Source organism: Eleutherodactylus coqui, chromosome 8, assembly GCF_035609145.1.
Source record: "Eleutherodactylus coqui strain aEleCoq1 chromosome 8, aEleCoq1.hap1, whole genome shotgun sequence".
Taxonomy (NCBI): domain Eukaryota; kingdom Metazoa; phylum Chordata; class Amphibia; order Anura; family Eleutherodactylidae; genus Eleutherodactylus; species Eleutherodactylus coqui.
The window spans coordinates 44573300-44592304 of record NC_089844.1 but is presented as its reverse complement, the minus strand read 5'-3'; the positions used below and the strand labels follow the sequence as shown (position 1 = coordinate 44592304).

The 19005-nt window shown below is 41.7% G+C and overlaps 1 protein-coding gene across 1 annotated transcript in view; it reads left to right on the top strand.

The window, feature by feature from the left end:
• Positions 1-19005, top strand: part of CNTNAP5 (contactin associated protein family member 5) — a 350918-nt gene that overhangs the window by 153453 nt on the left and 178460 nt on the right. The window contains exons 7-8 of the mRNA XM_066577791.1: positions 7131-7274; positions 12701-12965. Coding sequence (XP_066433888.1) covers positions 7131-7274; positions 12701-12965 — 409 coding nt within the window. The remainder of the gene's footprint in view (positions 1-7130; positions 7275-12700; positions 12966-19005) is intronic.

Here is a 19005-nt window from a genome sequence, read left to right as displayed (position 1 = left end):
ATTAGAACAATGATTGAGAATTAAAAGCCATAATTATTTTGTAATGCCATACTGCTTAAAAAATTACCAAATCTGTGCGGTTTTTAATGTTTTACTACTTTAAAAAAATAGATAAAAAACTGCTGTTGTAATTGCTGTCTGCCACTGTTTTTTGACCTTTTAGTTTTCCTTTGATGGAGCTATGTGAGTGCTCGTCTCTTGAGGAGGAGCTGCATTTCTTATTGATACCATTTTGGAGTATATATGACGTTTTATTCAATTTTTTAGGAGACAGAGTGCCCCATAAATAAGAGTTCTGGTATTGCACTTTTTTTCCTTACGACATTCACAGTATAGGATAAATAGTGCAGTATTTTAATAGTTCGGACTTTTAAGAACACAACAAAACCAATTATGTTTTTTATTGTTTACATTTTTATGGAAAAAAATATATTAAATATTTAAAACATTTTATTAAGCTTCCTTTTTACACTTTTTTGGGTCTCTATAGGGTAATTGAACGTATGATTACCAGATTACTGCTACTATATACTGCAGTACTTCAGTATGTAGTACTTTTTAATGCAGCTTAATACATGGCCATCCTGGGAGACTTCACTAGGCCTGGAGCATTTCTGTCAACCCATTGTCACCTTGCGATCACTTTGCAGGAAGGCCAGTGGGTCGTCAGCGATCCCCCCTATCCTGGCTAGCTGCTTAGACATGCTAGTCAGGATTGACCATAGTGTCTAAACAGTTAAACAGCTTCAGTAACTCTGACCGTAACCATCGCTAGCTGTTTAAAAGATCTAGCACTTGCCTTGTTTTGGGCATGCTTGACTCTCAAGAACCATATAAATTTGTCACATGACCCTCCACTTGAAAAATGTCTCCACTTCCTATGATGCAGTGCATGATGGGAGGACAGGAGTGGAAGCACTATGCTGTATTGCTCATGTGCATTTCAGAATGTTGGAAGCTCCTGTCTGTCTGCTTCAGCAGGGAGGTTTGTGCCAGTAAGTTGCAGGACCTAAGAGCTGTGGGCAAAGCTACAGTGCTGGCCGGTAAACAAGCTCTTAACATTCTCAATTATGGGTTCTCCGCCCCCCTCCATCTTTCGAGTCAGAAGGGTCTGCTTTTTTCCCCCTATCTGTGAACCTTTCTGTGTGGTTCAGTGCAGTAGCGGAGGGCATAGGATGAACCAGTGCTGGACCCTCTCTCTTCAGAGGCCCACAGCAGCCACATGCTTTGTCTTTTTCGCACATATATGTTTGATTTCTACAATATTAGGAGACAGACAATTTGAAGAAGTGATGGAAATGTATGTAGTTGTCACCATTGCAATTTAATAGCTGTATCACATCCAACAAACAAAGCGTTGCAATCGTAGCCACCATTTTTAGCTAAACAGAACCCAACACTAAGTTGTTTAGTGATATTTTTATAGAATGATGGCTACACTGATGTCTAATGATAACTGATCTGATGTCTATGCGACAAATGTATGATGGACCTGTGATGGCCACTGGCTACACTGATAAACTACAGGATAAAAACCCAATGATGGCCACTGGCTGCTCTGATGTCTGTTGTATAAATCTGCAGTATGATAGACCATTGATGGTCAATGGATGCATTGATGTCTATGGGAAAAAATCTATGAGAGACAAATGATGGCTGATGGATGGTGACTACACTGATGTCTAATGATGGCTTGTGGCTGTATTGATGTCTAATGATAGTTGGTGGCTGTATTGATATGTATGACAAAAATCTGTGATAGACTAGTGATGGCTGGTGACTACACTGATGACTATGAATAAGCCTGTGATAGACCAGTGATGGCTAGTGACTACACTGATATCTAATGATGGTTGGTGGCTACACTGATATCTATAGGATAGATCTAAGAGGGACCAGTGATGGTCAATGACTTCACTGAGATCAGTGCTGCCCCCAACCATCACAGAAACAACACACAAGAAGAAACACATAAAAAAAACACACACACATCACAACATTTTGAAGGTCCAGAAAGTACAAAATACTTTATTATACAATAATTTTACTGGACACAATTTAAAAACGATGACAAAACACTTAGCCAATATATGTATATGGCACCATGAGCAATGCCCAAATTAGAACCATAGGGAAACAAATACTTGCTCAGGGATACATGCTCATAGCAACAGCAATAAGTGTGAAAAAAATAAGAAAAAATAAAGCGTTTGTACATAAGACTAAGAAAAGTATGGAATATATACCCATAAATCAGCCAAGAATGGCAATGATATAGAATAGACTTTCTGAATACCAAATAACTCAATAAGGATTTGCTCTAAGACTATGAATCCGTGATGAATGAAAGAGATAATCCTTGCCCATATGGTTGAGAAAACCCCAATCCCCACACGTGTTACTGCATAATGTAGAAACTGTTTGGGTAAGAATACAAGGAGAGAACAGAAAGACACCATTGTAGGCATTTACTATAGGCCGCCTGGACAAGCAGAAGATATTGATGAACTCTTTCTACATCAGATGGTCAAGTTCTCAAAAAAAAGCATGAGATAGTGATCATGGGAGATTTACCGATCCAGACATTTGTTGGGAATCTCTCAGGTAAAAGTAATGGATCCAACAAATTCTTATCCGCTCTTGCTGACAACTTTATCTTCCAAACGGTAGAAGAGAAAACAAGGGGATCTGCTAGCTTGGACCTAATTCTTACCAACATGGTTGAGGAAGTAAGGGTGGCTGGGACCTTAGGAGGCAGTGATCATGATATCCAGGAATTTTGGATAACAAGGGGAGGAAGACCTGAGAAAACTCAGACCTCAAGGTTTTAAAGAGACCAGGATGGATGAGCACAGAACTTACACACATGCTAAAAGTGAAGCAAAATATGTTTATCAGATAGAAAAGGGGGAAATATCTAAAGAAGAATATAATGCAGTTACTGTAAGACAAGTGTCAGAAAAGCCGAAGCCAAGAATTGAAGTTTGTAACAGAGCTCAAAAGCAGTCAAAAAAGAATTTGGAAGTATTTATGTCAAAAGCAAAAGAACATTTAAAGATGCCATAGAATGTTTATAGGGTGAGAATGGTGAATTGGTCAAAAATGATGTTGAAAAGACCAAACGTTTAAATTCCTATTTTGTATCTGTTTTTTCTCTGAAAGTAAATGTAACAACAACTGATCTGCCCTGTGCTATTGAAGGAATAAAATAATGCAGGTTAACTTTAAGCAGAGAGATGGTGACGGAACACTTAGCTAATTTACATTCAAGTCTCCAGGTCCAGATGAATTACACCCCAGGATACTAAAGGAAGAGGCAGAGGTAATTGCTGAATCACTCACCGTAATCTTTGAAAATTCATAGAGAACAGAAGTCCAGAAGATGGAGAGGGGCAAATGTTGTCCCTATCTTTAACAAAGGGAAGAAGGTGGATCCAGGAAACTACAGGCCTGTGAGCCTGACTTCAATACCAGGAACGATCTTTGAAATAAATTATTAAACAGCATGTATGCAAATACTTGGATGACAACGGAGTAATGAACCAGATTTAGCATGGGTTTGTAACAAGTCATGCCAGACTAATCTAGTTTCCTTTTATGACAGAATCACTGACTGGGTTGATCAGGGAAATGCGGTGGGTACAGTATATCTTGACTTTAGTGTAGCATTTGACAAAGTACCTTATACCATCCTTATTGAAATAATTACCAAATACGGGATCGAATAGGCAACTGTTAGGTGGATTCACAACTGGCTGAGTGATTGTACTCAGAGTCATAAATGGCTGCACATTCAATTGGAAAAATATGTTATGTTGGGTACTACAAGGCTTTGTCTTTGGTCTAGTGTTGTTAAACATTTTATAAATGATCTGGAGGAGGAAATTGAGGCAAAACTGATCAAGTTTGCCAATGACACAAAGCAAAGAGGGATAGCTAACACTATAGAAGAGATAGAGAGTATTCAAACAGATTTAGACAAGCTTTAACAGTTGGTGGGAACTAACAGAATGGCATTTAACAAGGAGAAATGCAAAGTATTACATGTGGGCAAGAAAAATGAAAAAAACACATACAGAATGATAGGAACTGAGCTAAGCAACACATGTGAAAAAGATTTGGGTATAGTAAGAGATCACAGAATGAACATGAGTCAACAGTGTGATGCAGTAGCAAAAAGACAAACACAATTCTGGGATGTATTAAGAGGAGCATAGAGTCTAGATCACATGAGGTAATCATCCCCCTCTACTCTCCCTTAGTCAAGCCTCATCTGAAATACTGTGTCCAGTTCTAGGCACCCTAATTTTAAAAAAACATAGACAACTGGAGCAAGTTCAGAGAAGAGCTAACAGTATGGTGAGTGGTCTGCAAATCATGTCCTATGAGGAACAGTTAAAGAATCTGGGAATGTTTAGTTTTCAAAGAATGAAGGCTGAGGGGAGACTTAATAGTTGTCTACAAAAGTACCTATCTGAAGGGCTGTCAGAGTACAGAGGGATCAGCCTTATTCTCTTTTGCACAATGAAAGTCTAGAAGCAATGAGATGAACCTATAAGGGAGGAGACACAGATTAGATATTAGAAAAAACTTTTTGCTGGTGGGGGTGATTAATGAATGGAACAGGTTACCACAGGAGGTAGTGAGTTCTTCTTCAATGGAAGTCTTCAAACAGAGGCTGGACAGACATCTGTCTGGGATTATTTATTGAATCCTGCATTGAGCAGGAGGTTGGACCCAATGGCCCTGGAGATCCCTTCCAACTGTACCATTCTATGATTCTATGAATTCCTCAAGGAAACTAGTACAATTCCCAAAAGTAGTACATTAAATAGTGAGTCAAATCGGTAACCCCAAAGGGAACCTGCAAGAAGGGAGACGCCCATCTGGCCATGCTCCATTTCAACATGTGGAAATTTATCACTGTGCCAACTTGATGCGTCATGAAGTCATATGCATAATGCTGGTAAAGATTACTAAAGACAGTTGATATCGCTAATGATTACGTGCATATTTGCCAATCTGTATGAACCAGCCATTATTAGCCATCAGTGTAGTCAGTGTCCATCACTGGTCCCTCTTAGATTTATCTTATAGATGTCAGTGAAGCCATCATTAGACATCAGTGTAGTGACTGAACATCATCAGTCTTTGATAGATTTATCCTATGAATATCAGTACAGCCTCCAGCCAACATTTGGCATCAGTATAGTAACTGGCCATCACTAGTCTATCGGAGATTTATCCCACAGATATCAATGCAGCCAGTGGTAATCATTAGACATTAATTTAGTCATTAGCCATCACTAGTTTTTCATAGTTTTGTCCCACAGATGTCAGTTGATCCACCGACCATCATTAAACATTTATTAGACAAATTTAGAATGGACCAGTGATGTCTAACGATGGCCGGTAGATGAATTGACATCTATGGGATAGAACTATGATAGACTAGTGATGGCTAATGGCTACACTGATGTCTAAGTATGGCCAGTGGCTGCATTGATAACTATGGGATAAATCTATGATAGACTAGTGATGGCCAATGACTACACTAATGTCGGCTGATGGATGGTGGATGAACTGACATCTATGGGATAGAACTATGATGGACTAGTGATGGCTAATGGCTATACGAATGTCTAAGTATGGCCAGTAGCTGCACTGATATCTTTGGGATAAATCTATGATAGACTAGTGATGGCCAATGACTACACTAATGTCTAATGAAGGCTACACTGAATTAATGTCTATGGGATAGACATATAATAAACTAGTGATGGCCAATGACTACACTAATGTCTAATGAAGGCTACACTGAACCAATGTCTATGGGATAGACATATAATAAACTAGTGATGCCTAATGGCTACACTGATGTCTAAGGATGACTATAGGATGCAGTGATATCTATGAGATAAATCTATGATAGTATAGTGATGGCCAGTGACTACACTGATGTCTAATAATGGCTGGTGGATGAACCAATGTCTATAGGATATAGGATATTTTATAGCAATGATGTGATAATAAGTCACATTGATAATATAATAAGCCGCCTAATGTATTCATCAGTGCTGGACTATGAAGATCATGTAATCTATGATAGACTAGTGATGGCCAATGACTACACTAATGTCTAATGAGAGCCGATGCATGAACAGACACCTATGGGATAGTAATGGCTACACTGATGCCTAAGTATGGCCAGTGGCTGCAATGATATCTTGGGGATAAATCTATGATAGACTAGTGATGACCAATGACAACACTAATGTCTACTAACGGCTACACTGAACCAATGTCTATGGAATAGACATATAATAAAACTAGTGATGACTAATGGCTACACTGATGTCTAAGGATGACTAGAGGCTGCACTGATATCTATGAGATAAATCTATGATAGACTAGTGATGGCCAATGACTACACTAATGTCTAATGATGGCTACACTGAACCAATGTTTATGGAATAGACATATAATAAACTAGTGATGACTAATGGCTACACTGATGTCTAAGGCTGACTAGAGGCTGCACTGATATGTATGAGATAAATCTATGATAGTCTAGTGATGGCCAGTGACTACACTGATGTCTAATAATGGCTGGTGGATGAACCAATGTCTATAGGATAGAACTATGACAGACTAGTGATGGCTAATGGCTATACTGATGTCTAAGGATAACCAGTGGCTGCACTGATATCTATGGGATAAATCTATGATAGAGTATTGCTGGATGGTGACTACACTGATGTCTATTGATGGCTCAAGACTACATGGATGTTGAATGGTGGCTGCACTGACATCTATATATCTGTCGGATATGTCTATAGCATATAAGACCAGAGATGACCAGTTGTTTGCCTTTTTCTACATTATTACTTATTTAGGAATGCTTTATTTTTTTTAGCAATGATGTGATAATAAGTCACATCGATAAGATAGTAAGCCGCCCAATGTCTCCATCAGTGCTGGACTATGAATCTCATATCACGTAATGAGACTTTCCTGAACACCTTGTTTCCTTCCCTTCTATGTTGTAAATTATTTGCAGTTCTCTATTTTTGATTTATTGTGATATTAAAGAACAATGAGCCAAGTTTTGATTTTCTTATTTCCCAAAGTTCAGCTTTGGAGGGATTCCAGTGCCAGGAAAACCCGGAACGTTTCTGAAGAGGAATTTTCATGGCTGCATTGAGAACCTTTATTATAATGGAGTAAATATTATCGATTTGGCCAAGAGACGCAAACCTCAGATCTTCATTGTGGTAAGAAACATTTCACTGGGTAATTACTCCACTTCCTCTCTAACAGTTGGTCTGTTCAGTACATATCATAACTTACGTACATTTTCTCTCTCTGTGTCTGCTGAGTGGACGGCTCTTCATGGGCTTGTGTGTTCTGAGCCATTCAGATGTTTCCCCTATGGCTGGACTTCCGTCCCGCTCACAACCTGCGTTTCCCACACATATAATCCCAGTCTCGGTTTTCCTCAGAAATAAAAGAAATTCAATTAAAACCAAGAATTTGTAGACCCAAAATAAAATGGGACTGCCTCGAAAAAGGAGCGGAGTAGAGTCATTGAACCTATTACATTATATTATAATCATACATGGAAAGTATATAATTATATCTAAATGTGTGCAATACGCAGCATAAATATATCAATAAGTCATATTCTGAAAAATGCAGTCAACATATAATAGTCCAATATCAGTTCTATAGAGTGATAGTGATTACAGTGCAGTTACCTCCATTCATGTGTCTTATGAATTGCTTTTAACAAGAATGAGTGGCAGATAACAGAGAGAAAATCACATACACAGGTCGCCTACCAGCTATGTGGTCTGCCACCACAGAAGCACACACTTGCACTGATGGGACCAACATCTATCAGATGTGTATAGCATATCTTGTACGTAATCCATAAATGACTATGGCAGGAAGCTCCTTCAGGGGGCGCTCACACATTGCGGAAACACTGCGTTTTTTCTGCAGGGAAAAACTGCAGCAGAAACGTGGATGGGATTAAAGCAGATCGTGCTCACGTAGACAAACGCTGCAGATTTTCTGCTGTAGGGCCACTTTCACATACGGCGTCGGCAAAACACCGCCATTTTTATCTGCATTTTTGAACACAGGTTACTGCGTTTGACAGCACTTTTTGACACACCCCATCATTGTGATGGGTGATGAGGTACATTGAAAAGCCTCAAAACGTGTTAAAATAGAGCAGACAGCGATCAAAAATCACGGAGTTAGAAAACGCCGCTTTCCAGCGTAAGTCTTGAACTTAATACGAGCATCGTGCCTCGATTACTGCGGCATTTTGAATGCCACGGTAAGAAGCGCGTGTGTGGGAATGGACTGTAATTCGGAAATCCACAGTGTTTCTGCAGTATGTGAACACACCTTGAAAGGCCCACTCTGGCGAAAACACATTTTTCCATCCCTGCCCTGATTGCCTATCACACTCTGCAGGTCTTCTCTATATATTGCAGGCATGCAGTGCAGCCACCTGTCTGATGTTTATCAGGCACCATATTGATATTTTCCTTTCACATCTCTCCCATGATGGATCAGCACAGTATTAGCTAGAGGCTATACCATATTTGCCTGCTGGGAAGACAGTTTAATTATTATTGCCTTCTGCATTCACCTAAATAAGCTACAGACCATAATTATACAGTCCGGAGGAAGAGCTATGATCTCCTCTATTATAATTGTGTGACAGCCGCTGTGTGACCATCATCAGTAACTGTGACAGAAGTGCCTGTATGCCCTTGTAAGCAGTTTATGTGGTAGGGTCAATGTAATAGCATCACACAGACTGGTAAACTGACTAGTTTCAGACATCATAACCCAAAGTAGATCTGAGCTGGTCAGAATTGAGATAACATGACCATCTGAGGAAAAAGAGGTCAAAAGTTTCAGAAAGGAAATAATTAACCCAAGTAACGCCAGCTCACCTATATATACTGGAGGGAGTAGCTACATAAGGAATAAAAAAATATCCCCAGAATGGCCCTCTAAAGAGCTTTTTCCACTCTTCAGCAGGTATCTCAAGCAGTACCGCTTCTGTCGAGAGCTCAGACAATCCGCTATTCTTTAATATCACTTCTGTTTGTTTGCCGACTGTATTCCTCCTACAGTCATAACAAAGTGAGCAGACACGGCCCTCCTGCATCTCCATGAAGGAAGAACAACGCGCCTTACATTTGTGAGGATGTAAATAATAAGAACTTTCTTCCTCCAGCTTGAGAAGGCAATAAGCGCCATGGAGAAGCCTGGTTGGTGGAGTTCGCTCCTTCCTGCCGATCCCTGAATTATTCACAAGCAGATTCTGCACAGCTGTCTCGGATTGAGAACACCGAAGAGCAAAGAAAAGACAACAAACAAAACATCTTAAGACGTCTCTGTTTCATTCCTCTTCCTTCTTTAATCGTGGTGCAACACTGGCACATCTGAGCCCCACGCACCGAGCTCAGTGCCCACAAGTCTTGCCAACTTTCCAAAGAGCTTCTTTTTTTTCCCCGGAAGTTGTAATTGAAAGTAACACAACTTGAAACTTTGAAGCGGTGAACTTCTCCACATTTCGATTAACTGTAAAGATTGCCTGATCTCCTACTGTTTCTCAGATTGGCTGCCTTCCTGCAGAACATAGATACATTTCTGCGCAACGTAGTGATAGGATTCCATACTGTATTCACTCTCTGCTGCCAGGAATTATTTCTTTCCTGTAATAGGAAGCCGGAGCGCCCGCTTGGTAGTACTGAGGCTGCTTTCACCTGGATCGGCGTAGAGAGGACATTGTATCGCTCAGTTCTCATTACATTTAGTGTTTGGTCCTGAAGTTCCTCGTCTATTGTACGTCAGGATATAGACTCAGTCTACAGAATAAATACCATTAACATATGAAAACCATTTCCTCTACAATTCCAAAACCAGAAATAGTTCGTCCTTGAGTTGTCCTCTTCTGCAAAAGACTGGAGAATCCGACTTCAGACTCGTGTGCATGCTGTGATACGGCTCCTTTCAAGTCCCCAGTTGTATAGAGCCGTAATACACCAGCCATAGAAGCCTATATGGATATACTGCGCCCCCATATGCTTCCAATTTCAAAAGAGGCGCACAAAGGGTTTTTTTTGTCCCATTGGACATCAAAGTATGCAGAAATGCTTCCTCTAATACATTGGGGCTTATTTACTAGTACTGTCTAATCGTTAAAGAGTGCACATTTGGACTAGACAGTCAAAATGTACTACATTGGCCCTGCTGAATGATCAGTCTGTTGACTTTTAGTCTATCTACCACCTTTTAGTTGGCTAAATTTACACCCTCCCCTCCCTTTTCTGGAAAAGGAACGCGCCTTTGTCGGACGCAGAAAAAAAAGTGTTCAAAAGAGTCAAAAACACATAGCAAGGTCGGCTTCACATGGATGTACCTGCACTGGCGCATGCCTTAGCGCAATATTTTTGCACTATGAACAAGGCTTTTTGCACGCATATCGGCGTATTTCACTGTACTTTTTCTGCCAGATGTGTTCTTTTCCCAGTGCGATTACCCAGTGTTTCACTCATCTTCTTGTGTATTGCGCGCGCATTTGTGCACCTCCCATTGACTTCTATGGGGACCTGTGGTGCAGAAATACGCAGAGAGATAGAGCATGTTCTATCTTGTTTTGCGCGGCCGAAGTGCACAAGCAAATTCAGTGCATGTGAACCAACCGATTGAAATGAATGGCTTCTATTCACTGTGTACTGTGCGCACAAATTCGTCCATGTGAAGCCGGCCTCAGGGTGCAATTAGACAGGCGAGATTTCTGTGCTTTACGAGACGCACAGATATTGCACATGAAAAGAACCCGTTATTATACATGAGTTCATCTATATTGGCAATGTTTCCCAAGGCTCCTGGATAGATTGCAGCCTTTCCTATTTTTGGGTGATATTGCCCAATATTTTTTATGAAAATTAAATATATCGCATCACACTCGCATGTCATGTGATGTGATGTAAGTGCAGGTGATGCGATATGATGCGTTTTTCTCACAAGATGCATCACACTTGCAAGTAAATATGGCCTAAATATAGTGGGAAGCATGTAAGACCGTTTTCTGGCACAAATTGAGCCAGCATTGTTCCAGATGTCAATGGGACTTTCTAATGTTGAAATCGCAACAGAGCAAAAACGGCAACTTGCGTTTTTGCTGCGTTGCAATTTTAACATTAGAAAGTCCCATTGACATCTTGAAAAAAACTGCTGCGAATTCGCAGCGGAAAAAAAGCCAATCAACTACCGATTGCTGGCCTCAGTGGTCATGTGTACATCATTGGCAAGTGACCACTCAGGTTAGCAATAGGCTGGAGCAGTCCTGTGAGTGATGAATGAGATGTTGATGGCTTCCCGCATCACTGGGGACTGAAGTGGTGGCACCAGACTAGAGGCAACTTGAGAAGGAGAGCAACGGCTCTGATTTTTTATATCATTTTCTACCATGTGGGACCTTTTTAAAAACCAGCAGAAAACTTTTTTGAAGGAGCTCTGGCAAAATGCACAACCCCGGGGCCGCTTGGACTTCTAACAAGGGACAGAAGAATGATCGTGTACAGAGAGAGAGGAGAAGACAGCAAGAGCATGGAGTCCTGGTTGAGAGAGGGTGCCTGAAAGACAGCAGAGACTGAACTGAGGAACCAGAGGTTACTCAGGACCAACAGTGGTAGAAAGACTGGCCACACTACAGCCACAGTCTAGTGAAAGTCACTGGACTGTGACAAGGATCTAGGAAAACTGTAGTAGTGTCATCCTCTTGAACCTGGACTAAACTGAGCCAGTGGTAGAGGCAATTCTCAAACAACCGGCTGTAAGTGAGGCTGGCCTCAGTAAAACCGCTAGTTGTGCATAGACCTGTTATTCGAGGGAGGATTAATATTACAGACAGCAAACTTTGCACAGTTTTGGGAGCTCAAACCTGGTTTATATAGACTATTCTATTTAAAGGAACAGTGCATGAGTATATAGGAATCAGTTGTCCTATAAGACTGAGTTGGGGCATTTATCACAAAATGTGAAGTTGTGAGCTGCATTCCGTCATCCTTATTTCTTCAAGATAATATTGTTAATTATCAGTAATTGGCATTGTTTATGAAGTGTTACTGTGATTACATATTGTGCATCAAGTATTAATAATCCTAGGATTTAGTTAGCTGTAGCAAAAGACAGAGAAATCTACAGTAAAATATAACTTGCTTATTTGTTATTATAGCATTACTTACTTTCATTCCTTTGTACGTAAACCAATATTGCATGTTTTTGTAACTCCTTCTGCTGCATCGCGTTCTGAATCTGCGTCGTGATATCACCAGCTGTGGTAATGGTATAATCCATTGAATGACTTGATAACATCAACCTATTGCAGTTGCTTGTTTCCACACATTTCTGTGTTCTGATCTCTTGACCTAGTTATGCTCCTTGTAAAACAAGATAGTGGACCAACATGAGAATTGTAAGAAAAGAAAACACTAATGTGCGGTGAGGATTCGACTCTCAGAAGCTCCTTTGCCACAATCTTTAATCTAAGTGTACTCAAGTCTCCTGCAAGAAGAATTCTCCAGTCGGTCTATTAACAGATGCAAATCATCTTGGGTTTCAACTTATTTCGCATGACCCGTGTCCTATTTTTCTTATTTTCTAGGGGAATATAACATTTTCGTGCTCCGAGCCTCACGTTGTTCCTGTGACCTTCATCAGCTCCAGCACGAGTTACCTGTTATTACCTGGCACACCACAAATGGACGACCTATCCGTCAGCTTCCAGTTCCGCACATGGAATAGTGATGGTCTCTTACTTTCTACTAAACTTTCTGGAGATTCCGGTGTTCTCATACTTCAGCTGTTTTCTGGGAAGTTGCTCTTAATGATTCAGAAGGAGATGGTGACTATCCAGCCCATTAGCACAGGTAATGCCTTCCGAGACTCATTATTGTTCCTATTTTCCTAAAGATTATGAGTTGTGGAAACAGTTTGTCATGTTGACTTAAATAAGAAAGGTGGAACAATACCTCTGCAGCGCCACCTATTGGATGGCAGCAATCCTTCAAATCAATGCTTGAGCCTTTATACAGGTCTGTAGAGCAATGACTGGGAATTAAAAACCAAGCCAGAATCCATACACAGACAGCTGTTTCGGTATAAAGGGTCAGGCATCGATTTAAAGGGGTTGTCCCGCGCCGAAACGGGGGTTTTTTTTTTTCAATAGGCCCCCCGTTCGGCGCGAGACAAACCCGATGCAGGGGTAAAAAAAACAAAACGGATAGTACTTACCCGAATCCCCGCACTGCGGCGACTTCTTACTTACCCTGCTAAGATGGCCGCCGGGATCTTCACCCACGGTGGACCGCAGGTCTTCTCCCATGGCGCACCGTGGGCTCTGTGCATTCCATTGCCGATTCCAGCCTCCTGATTGGCTGGAATCGGCACACGTGACGGGGCGGAGCTACGAGGAGCAGCTCTCCGGCACGAGCGGCCCCATTCAGAAGGGAGAAGACCGGACTGCGCAAGCGCGTCTAATCAGGAGATTAGACGCTGAAATTAGACGGCACCATGGAGACGGGGACGCTAGCAACGGAACAGGTAAGTGAATAACTTCTGTATGGCTCATAATTAATGCACGATGTACATTACAAAAGTGCATTAATATGGCCATACAGAAGTGTATACCCCAACTTGCTTTCGCGGGACAACCCCTTTAAGGAATGCTGCCATCCAATAGGTGGCACAGCAGAGGTATTGTTCCACTATCCTTATTTGCATATTACCCAGAGGAGCATGGATGGCCTTATAAGTCTCCTCACTTACCTTCATGGTACTCTCCCTTTTCCAAATGAGTGATGGTATCCCTCCCGACCCACGTTGACTTAATGCATGTATTGTAATACAGCTCCACTTTTGACAATTGTTTTGTTTTATATCCCAGCAACCTCACAATTGGTACTCAGAGTTCTTGTGGTTCCCAGTTAGCAGTCAGGCTGAATGATCTCTGATCTTCTTGTAGTCACTTGCTGGTTCAGTGTCTATAATAATTTGCAGTGCATTTTTGTTGGGTTGTATCAGATGCCCCAACCTCTTTGTTAGCCACTGTCTGACGTCTGAAGACATTATGATTTAAGGCTGTACAGCTCTGAAGTTGCAAGACGTCCGTCGGGGTTCTCTTACTGTATATTGCCAGTCTCTCTGCTGTCGGAGCCTATCCAATGTGTCACCTCATGCAGTACTGGCTTTGGACAGCAGATAGCACCATTGTATAACGGCAAAAAAAGAGTAAGCCCCCTAGGAAAACCGGGATACAAATTGGATTGGAAAGGGTTAAGTGATGGACAAGAATAATGTTGAGTAAACAGAAATAGTAGAACCCTGTTTTGGGTTGAACTTTGCTAAAAGAACCTGAACTTTGAGCTGTTCGTCTGTTAAAAAAAGGAGAAAAAAGAAAAAAACAGGAAAAAAGAAGGGTAAAGAACAAAGAAGAAAAAGAAAGAAATGAGAAGGAAGGAAATATATTTTTTTCCTTCTTCTTTGTCCTTCCTCCTCTTCCTCTTCTTTGTCCTTCCCCCTCTTCCTCTTCTTTGTCCTTCCCCCTCTTGCACTTTTTTCATCCCTTTTTTTTATTTTCCTTTGCCTTCTCCTTTTTTCTTACTCTTCTACTTTTTCTTCTTCTCTTCCTTCAGGTTTTTCTTCTGCTCCTCCTTATTTCTCCTCCTCTATTTTTCTCTACTAATTTCCCCTTCTTACGCTCCTATTTTTTCTTCTTCTCCTTTTTTCTTCATTATCTTTGTTGTAAAACAGTTTAAAAGATACTCTTCTGGATGATCTCGTTTTGTGGCTCTTAGTGTTACACAACAGTTTTATGGCTACTGATAAAGTTCTGGCTTGGTTTAAACTAATTCAGAACAAACCAAACTTTTTAGCAACATTCTGCAAACTGAACAAAACAGATTTTTCAAAAATGTGTTCATCAGTAATCAGGATCTATATTAAAGAGGACTTTTCACAAACACTAGCATGTGCTAGAACTAACTGAGGTTGAAAGTATATGTGGTGTGTTATTGTGGTTGAGACTGATTATCCGGTGCTAGTGATGAGCGAATTTTTGAAAAGTTCAGTTCGGCCTGTTCGCCAAACTTTTGCGAAAACTTCAGTTAGGTTCACATCAGTTGAAACCAAACTTTAAGTTCATCAAAACCCCTAAAATTGGTATATGACACTGTCTAAGAACCATAAAAGTCCTGCATAACTTGCTGATAGTATTATTCAGGGCTTTTATGGGTCTTAAACAGTGTTGCACACCAGTGTTCAGGACTAGTATTGAGCGAATCGAACCAGTAGAACCCTGTTTTGGCTATAACTTTGCTAAAAGCTTGATTTGTGTCAAACTGGACTTTTAGCAAAGTTCAACCCGAAACAAAGTTCTCCTGGTTCGGTTTGCAAAACGCTATTCATTGTTGTGCACAAAGGCATGCAAATCATAGAGGACCATAGAAATTACCTCCTTAGGAAGGAGCTTGGCAAACGTTGGACACCTTCCTTTTGCTGTCTGGAAAACTGATGCAGAACCCTCACTACAAGTGGTGCAGGACCCTCTCTACAGGCAATACAATATTTGGCAACAATGGTGTATAGAACCAGTCCAAAGGTCATAAAAAGAAGAGTGGGCAAGCAAATCTTTGTGAGCTGTGTGGATAGGTGTAGTGGTATTAGCCAGTTCTGTTTTAGATCTCTATATATGATTCTAGGAGTATAGTACTTGCATTCTCCTGCATATGAGCCAGATATAATTGATACATCCGAAGCAGATGTGAATTTAATGTCCCTGAAGGATGAATGTACAAAACACCCTAGGTACAAATGCAGATAGCTCAAAATAGTACAGTATATAAGGAAGCAGGGAATATGACTCTAATGTACGAATGCCAGGAAACCTTACCTAAAAGCAGAGTACTTGCCCCGTTAAGGGTGACCCCATGTCAGGACCCTGAGGCCTCATGTCCATGGACAGATTGGATTCCGCAAGCAGATTTCCGCAATGGGAGACTGCGGAAACCATTTGCGGGAGATCGCGGATGTACGCAGATGCACTGCAGATCATCCATGTGGAAAAAAATCAGCAACCCCACCTCCCAGCCTTTTTCCCATCTCCCTAATTGATTTTAACCTTCAACTCCGCAGTGCATCTGCAATTGTATTTGTCCGCACCCATTGACTCCTATTGAGCCCGTACTGATATAGAGGGTGCTGCGATTTGTTTTCAGCATCAAATGGTCCCCAAATCAAATTTTCATGCTTAAACTCAGTTGCTGATGCCAATGCTTCCCAATGGGCACTTTGAATTGTGGATCTTCCGTGCAGGTGACCCGTGCAGATTCCGCAAATCAAATCAGCCCGTTGTCATTGGGCCAGACTCTTCGGAATTGGTGACAGGGAATGTGGCAGAAGATAGATGTTACTCTAATAAATGTAGCACAAATGTACAGGGAACTAAATGTAACAACCCCCCAATTTAAGTGAAAAAGCCAGACAAGACTTATCTTGCAAGAAATGTAAGACTGAACCATTAGCCGCTGATGTAGCCAGCAAACACCTTCAGACTGAGAATAACCTGTGTGTTCTTTGAGGAGTAGCCAGAATAAATGTGTACAGACTAATACTGATTAGCCAACTGGGACATGCATTGGCTAATGCTATAACATCACCATGGTCCCGATCATCCGAGCACGGCCAGTGAGCCCTGACCCATTCACTGCCCCAATAGAGTGTATCTACACTACCTATGTACATTTCATGGACACATAACCAACTGCAACATTTTCTTGGATATTAAAGTTAACTGAATAACCCAGCAGAAGCCCAGGAGTCCTGGTGAGAATAAACATGCTCTAAAAAACTGGTGGGAATACGAACATCAAGTCCTCATTTGTACGCTGGCCCTATGAACCACAGTTTCTCTGATGCATTCATATGAATAGGGTTTTACTACAGTTATCCTTAGCTTGCCCATAAACTGGGTGAGGATAACAAAGGCATACAGCAAATAAAGCAACTTTTCAAGTAGTGATGATTTAGAAAATCCCCTACCGTTCTGTGTATACAGCATCTGTGCAGACCAATACAGAGGCAGCATGTTGTTACTCCACTCACTCTGCCTCCTCTTTTTCATAACCTACAAACAATAGAATTAGGTGAAGATAGAAGAAATTACTACAAAACTGCAGAATGAGACTACTAATGGTGGCTTCACACAAGTGTGTTTTTGCACATACATAGGTGTGTACATAGGTGCGCACTCATGTACGTGCAAAAACACGCGTGAATGCAGGTCCGTGCATTGTTTTCAATGGAGCCGCGGCTGCTGCCGGCGGCTCCATTAAAAAAAGCAATGGTCTGCCGGCACCCATGCAGTCTTTTTCAGAGAAGGGCTTTACATATAAGCCCTTCAGTGAAAAAGAAAGATTTTAGTGTAAAAAATAAATAAAAAATAAACTTACCTCTCTTCCGCTGCCGTGTCCCCCGCGGGGGTGAAGAACACATCTACCGCATGCGGCAGATGTTTCCATCATCCCCGTTAGTTAAACGAATTCCCTGCTGCTACATCTGCCACATCTGTGACAGATGCAGAAGAGGAATTCTTTAATTCTCTACCACAGCTGTCACACATGTCAGCTGCGGTAGAGGATCTGCTGCTGGCAATTGATTTTAGGAAAGGGCTTTATATATAAGCCCTTTCCTGAAAATCAAGTAAAAGTGGTTTAAAAACAAACAAACAAAAAAAAAGAATACATACTCACACTGCTTTAGCTGCCGGGGCACAGCCACGTCTTATCCTGCTGTCCTCTGCACTGTGGTGCTGATCTATCAGCAGGTGGGGATTTGAAATCCTCGCCTGCTGAAAGAGCTGAATGTGATTGCCTGAGGTCCTCAGCCAATCACAGGCAGCTGTGCCCGAATGAATGACGAATGAATGAATGTGTGACAGCCGTGGTAGAGAATTGAAGAATTCCTCTGCTGCATCTGTCACAAATGTGGCAGGTGCTGCAGCAGGGAATTCTTTTAACAACCTGGGATGAAGGAAACATCTGTCGCTGGTGGCAGATGTGTTCTTCATCCACATGGAGATCACGGCAGCAGCGGAGAGGTACGTATATTTTAGATTTTTTTTTAAACACAAATTTTTCTTTTTCACGGAAGGGCTTATATGTAAAGCCCTTCCCTGAAAAACAATTCAGGGGTGCTGGCAGACCATTTTTTTCAATGGAGCCGCGGGCAGCAGCCATGGCTCCATTGAAAACAATGCGTGCATTCCCAATGGTGCACACATGTCCTATCTTTGCAGGCACATGCCTGTAAGGCACGGACAGGTGCACACACCATAGGGAATGCATTGTTGCAAATGGAAGCGTGTTTTTGTGCGTGCTTTCACGCACAAAAACACGCTCATGTGAAGCCACCCTAATGGTTCGTTTCTAACCATGGAAATGCATAAGGCTTCTTTCCCACAAGCGCATATCGGCCATCCGTTTTCACAGCCACTCGATATGCGCTGTGATCTGATGCATTGGATTCCAATGCATCAGATCACATGGGCGTATTTGCCAGACGTAAAAACGCCCAGCCAGCCAATATAGCGCCAGGCGTTTTTACGTCGAGCCCAAAGCATAGTTCTGGAACGATGTTTGGGCCGGAATTCGTTGGGCTGCTGCATGGGCTCCTATGGGAGCCCATGGCAGCAGCCATAGGTGGGAGGGGGTTCAGCAGCATGGCTGCTAACCTACCTCCCTCTCTTCTCCTCCCCTTCCTCGTACAGGCTTACCTCCCCTCCCCGCTCGGTCTCTGCAATGGGAGGGGTGGGGGTGGAGTTAAGCGCTAATCTGCCCCACCTCCTCCCATTGATTGCTGTGAACAAGGGTGGGACATGGGCAGAGCTAAGTGCCCACCCTCCCCCCGCCCCTT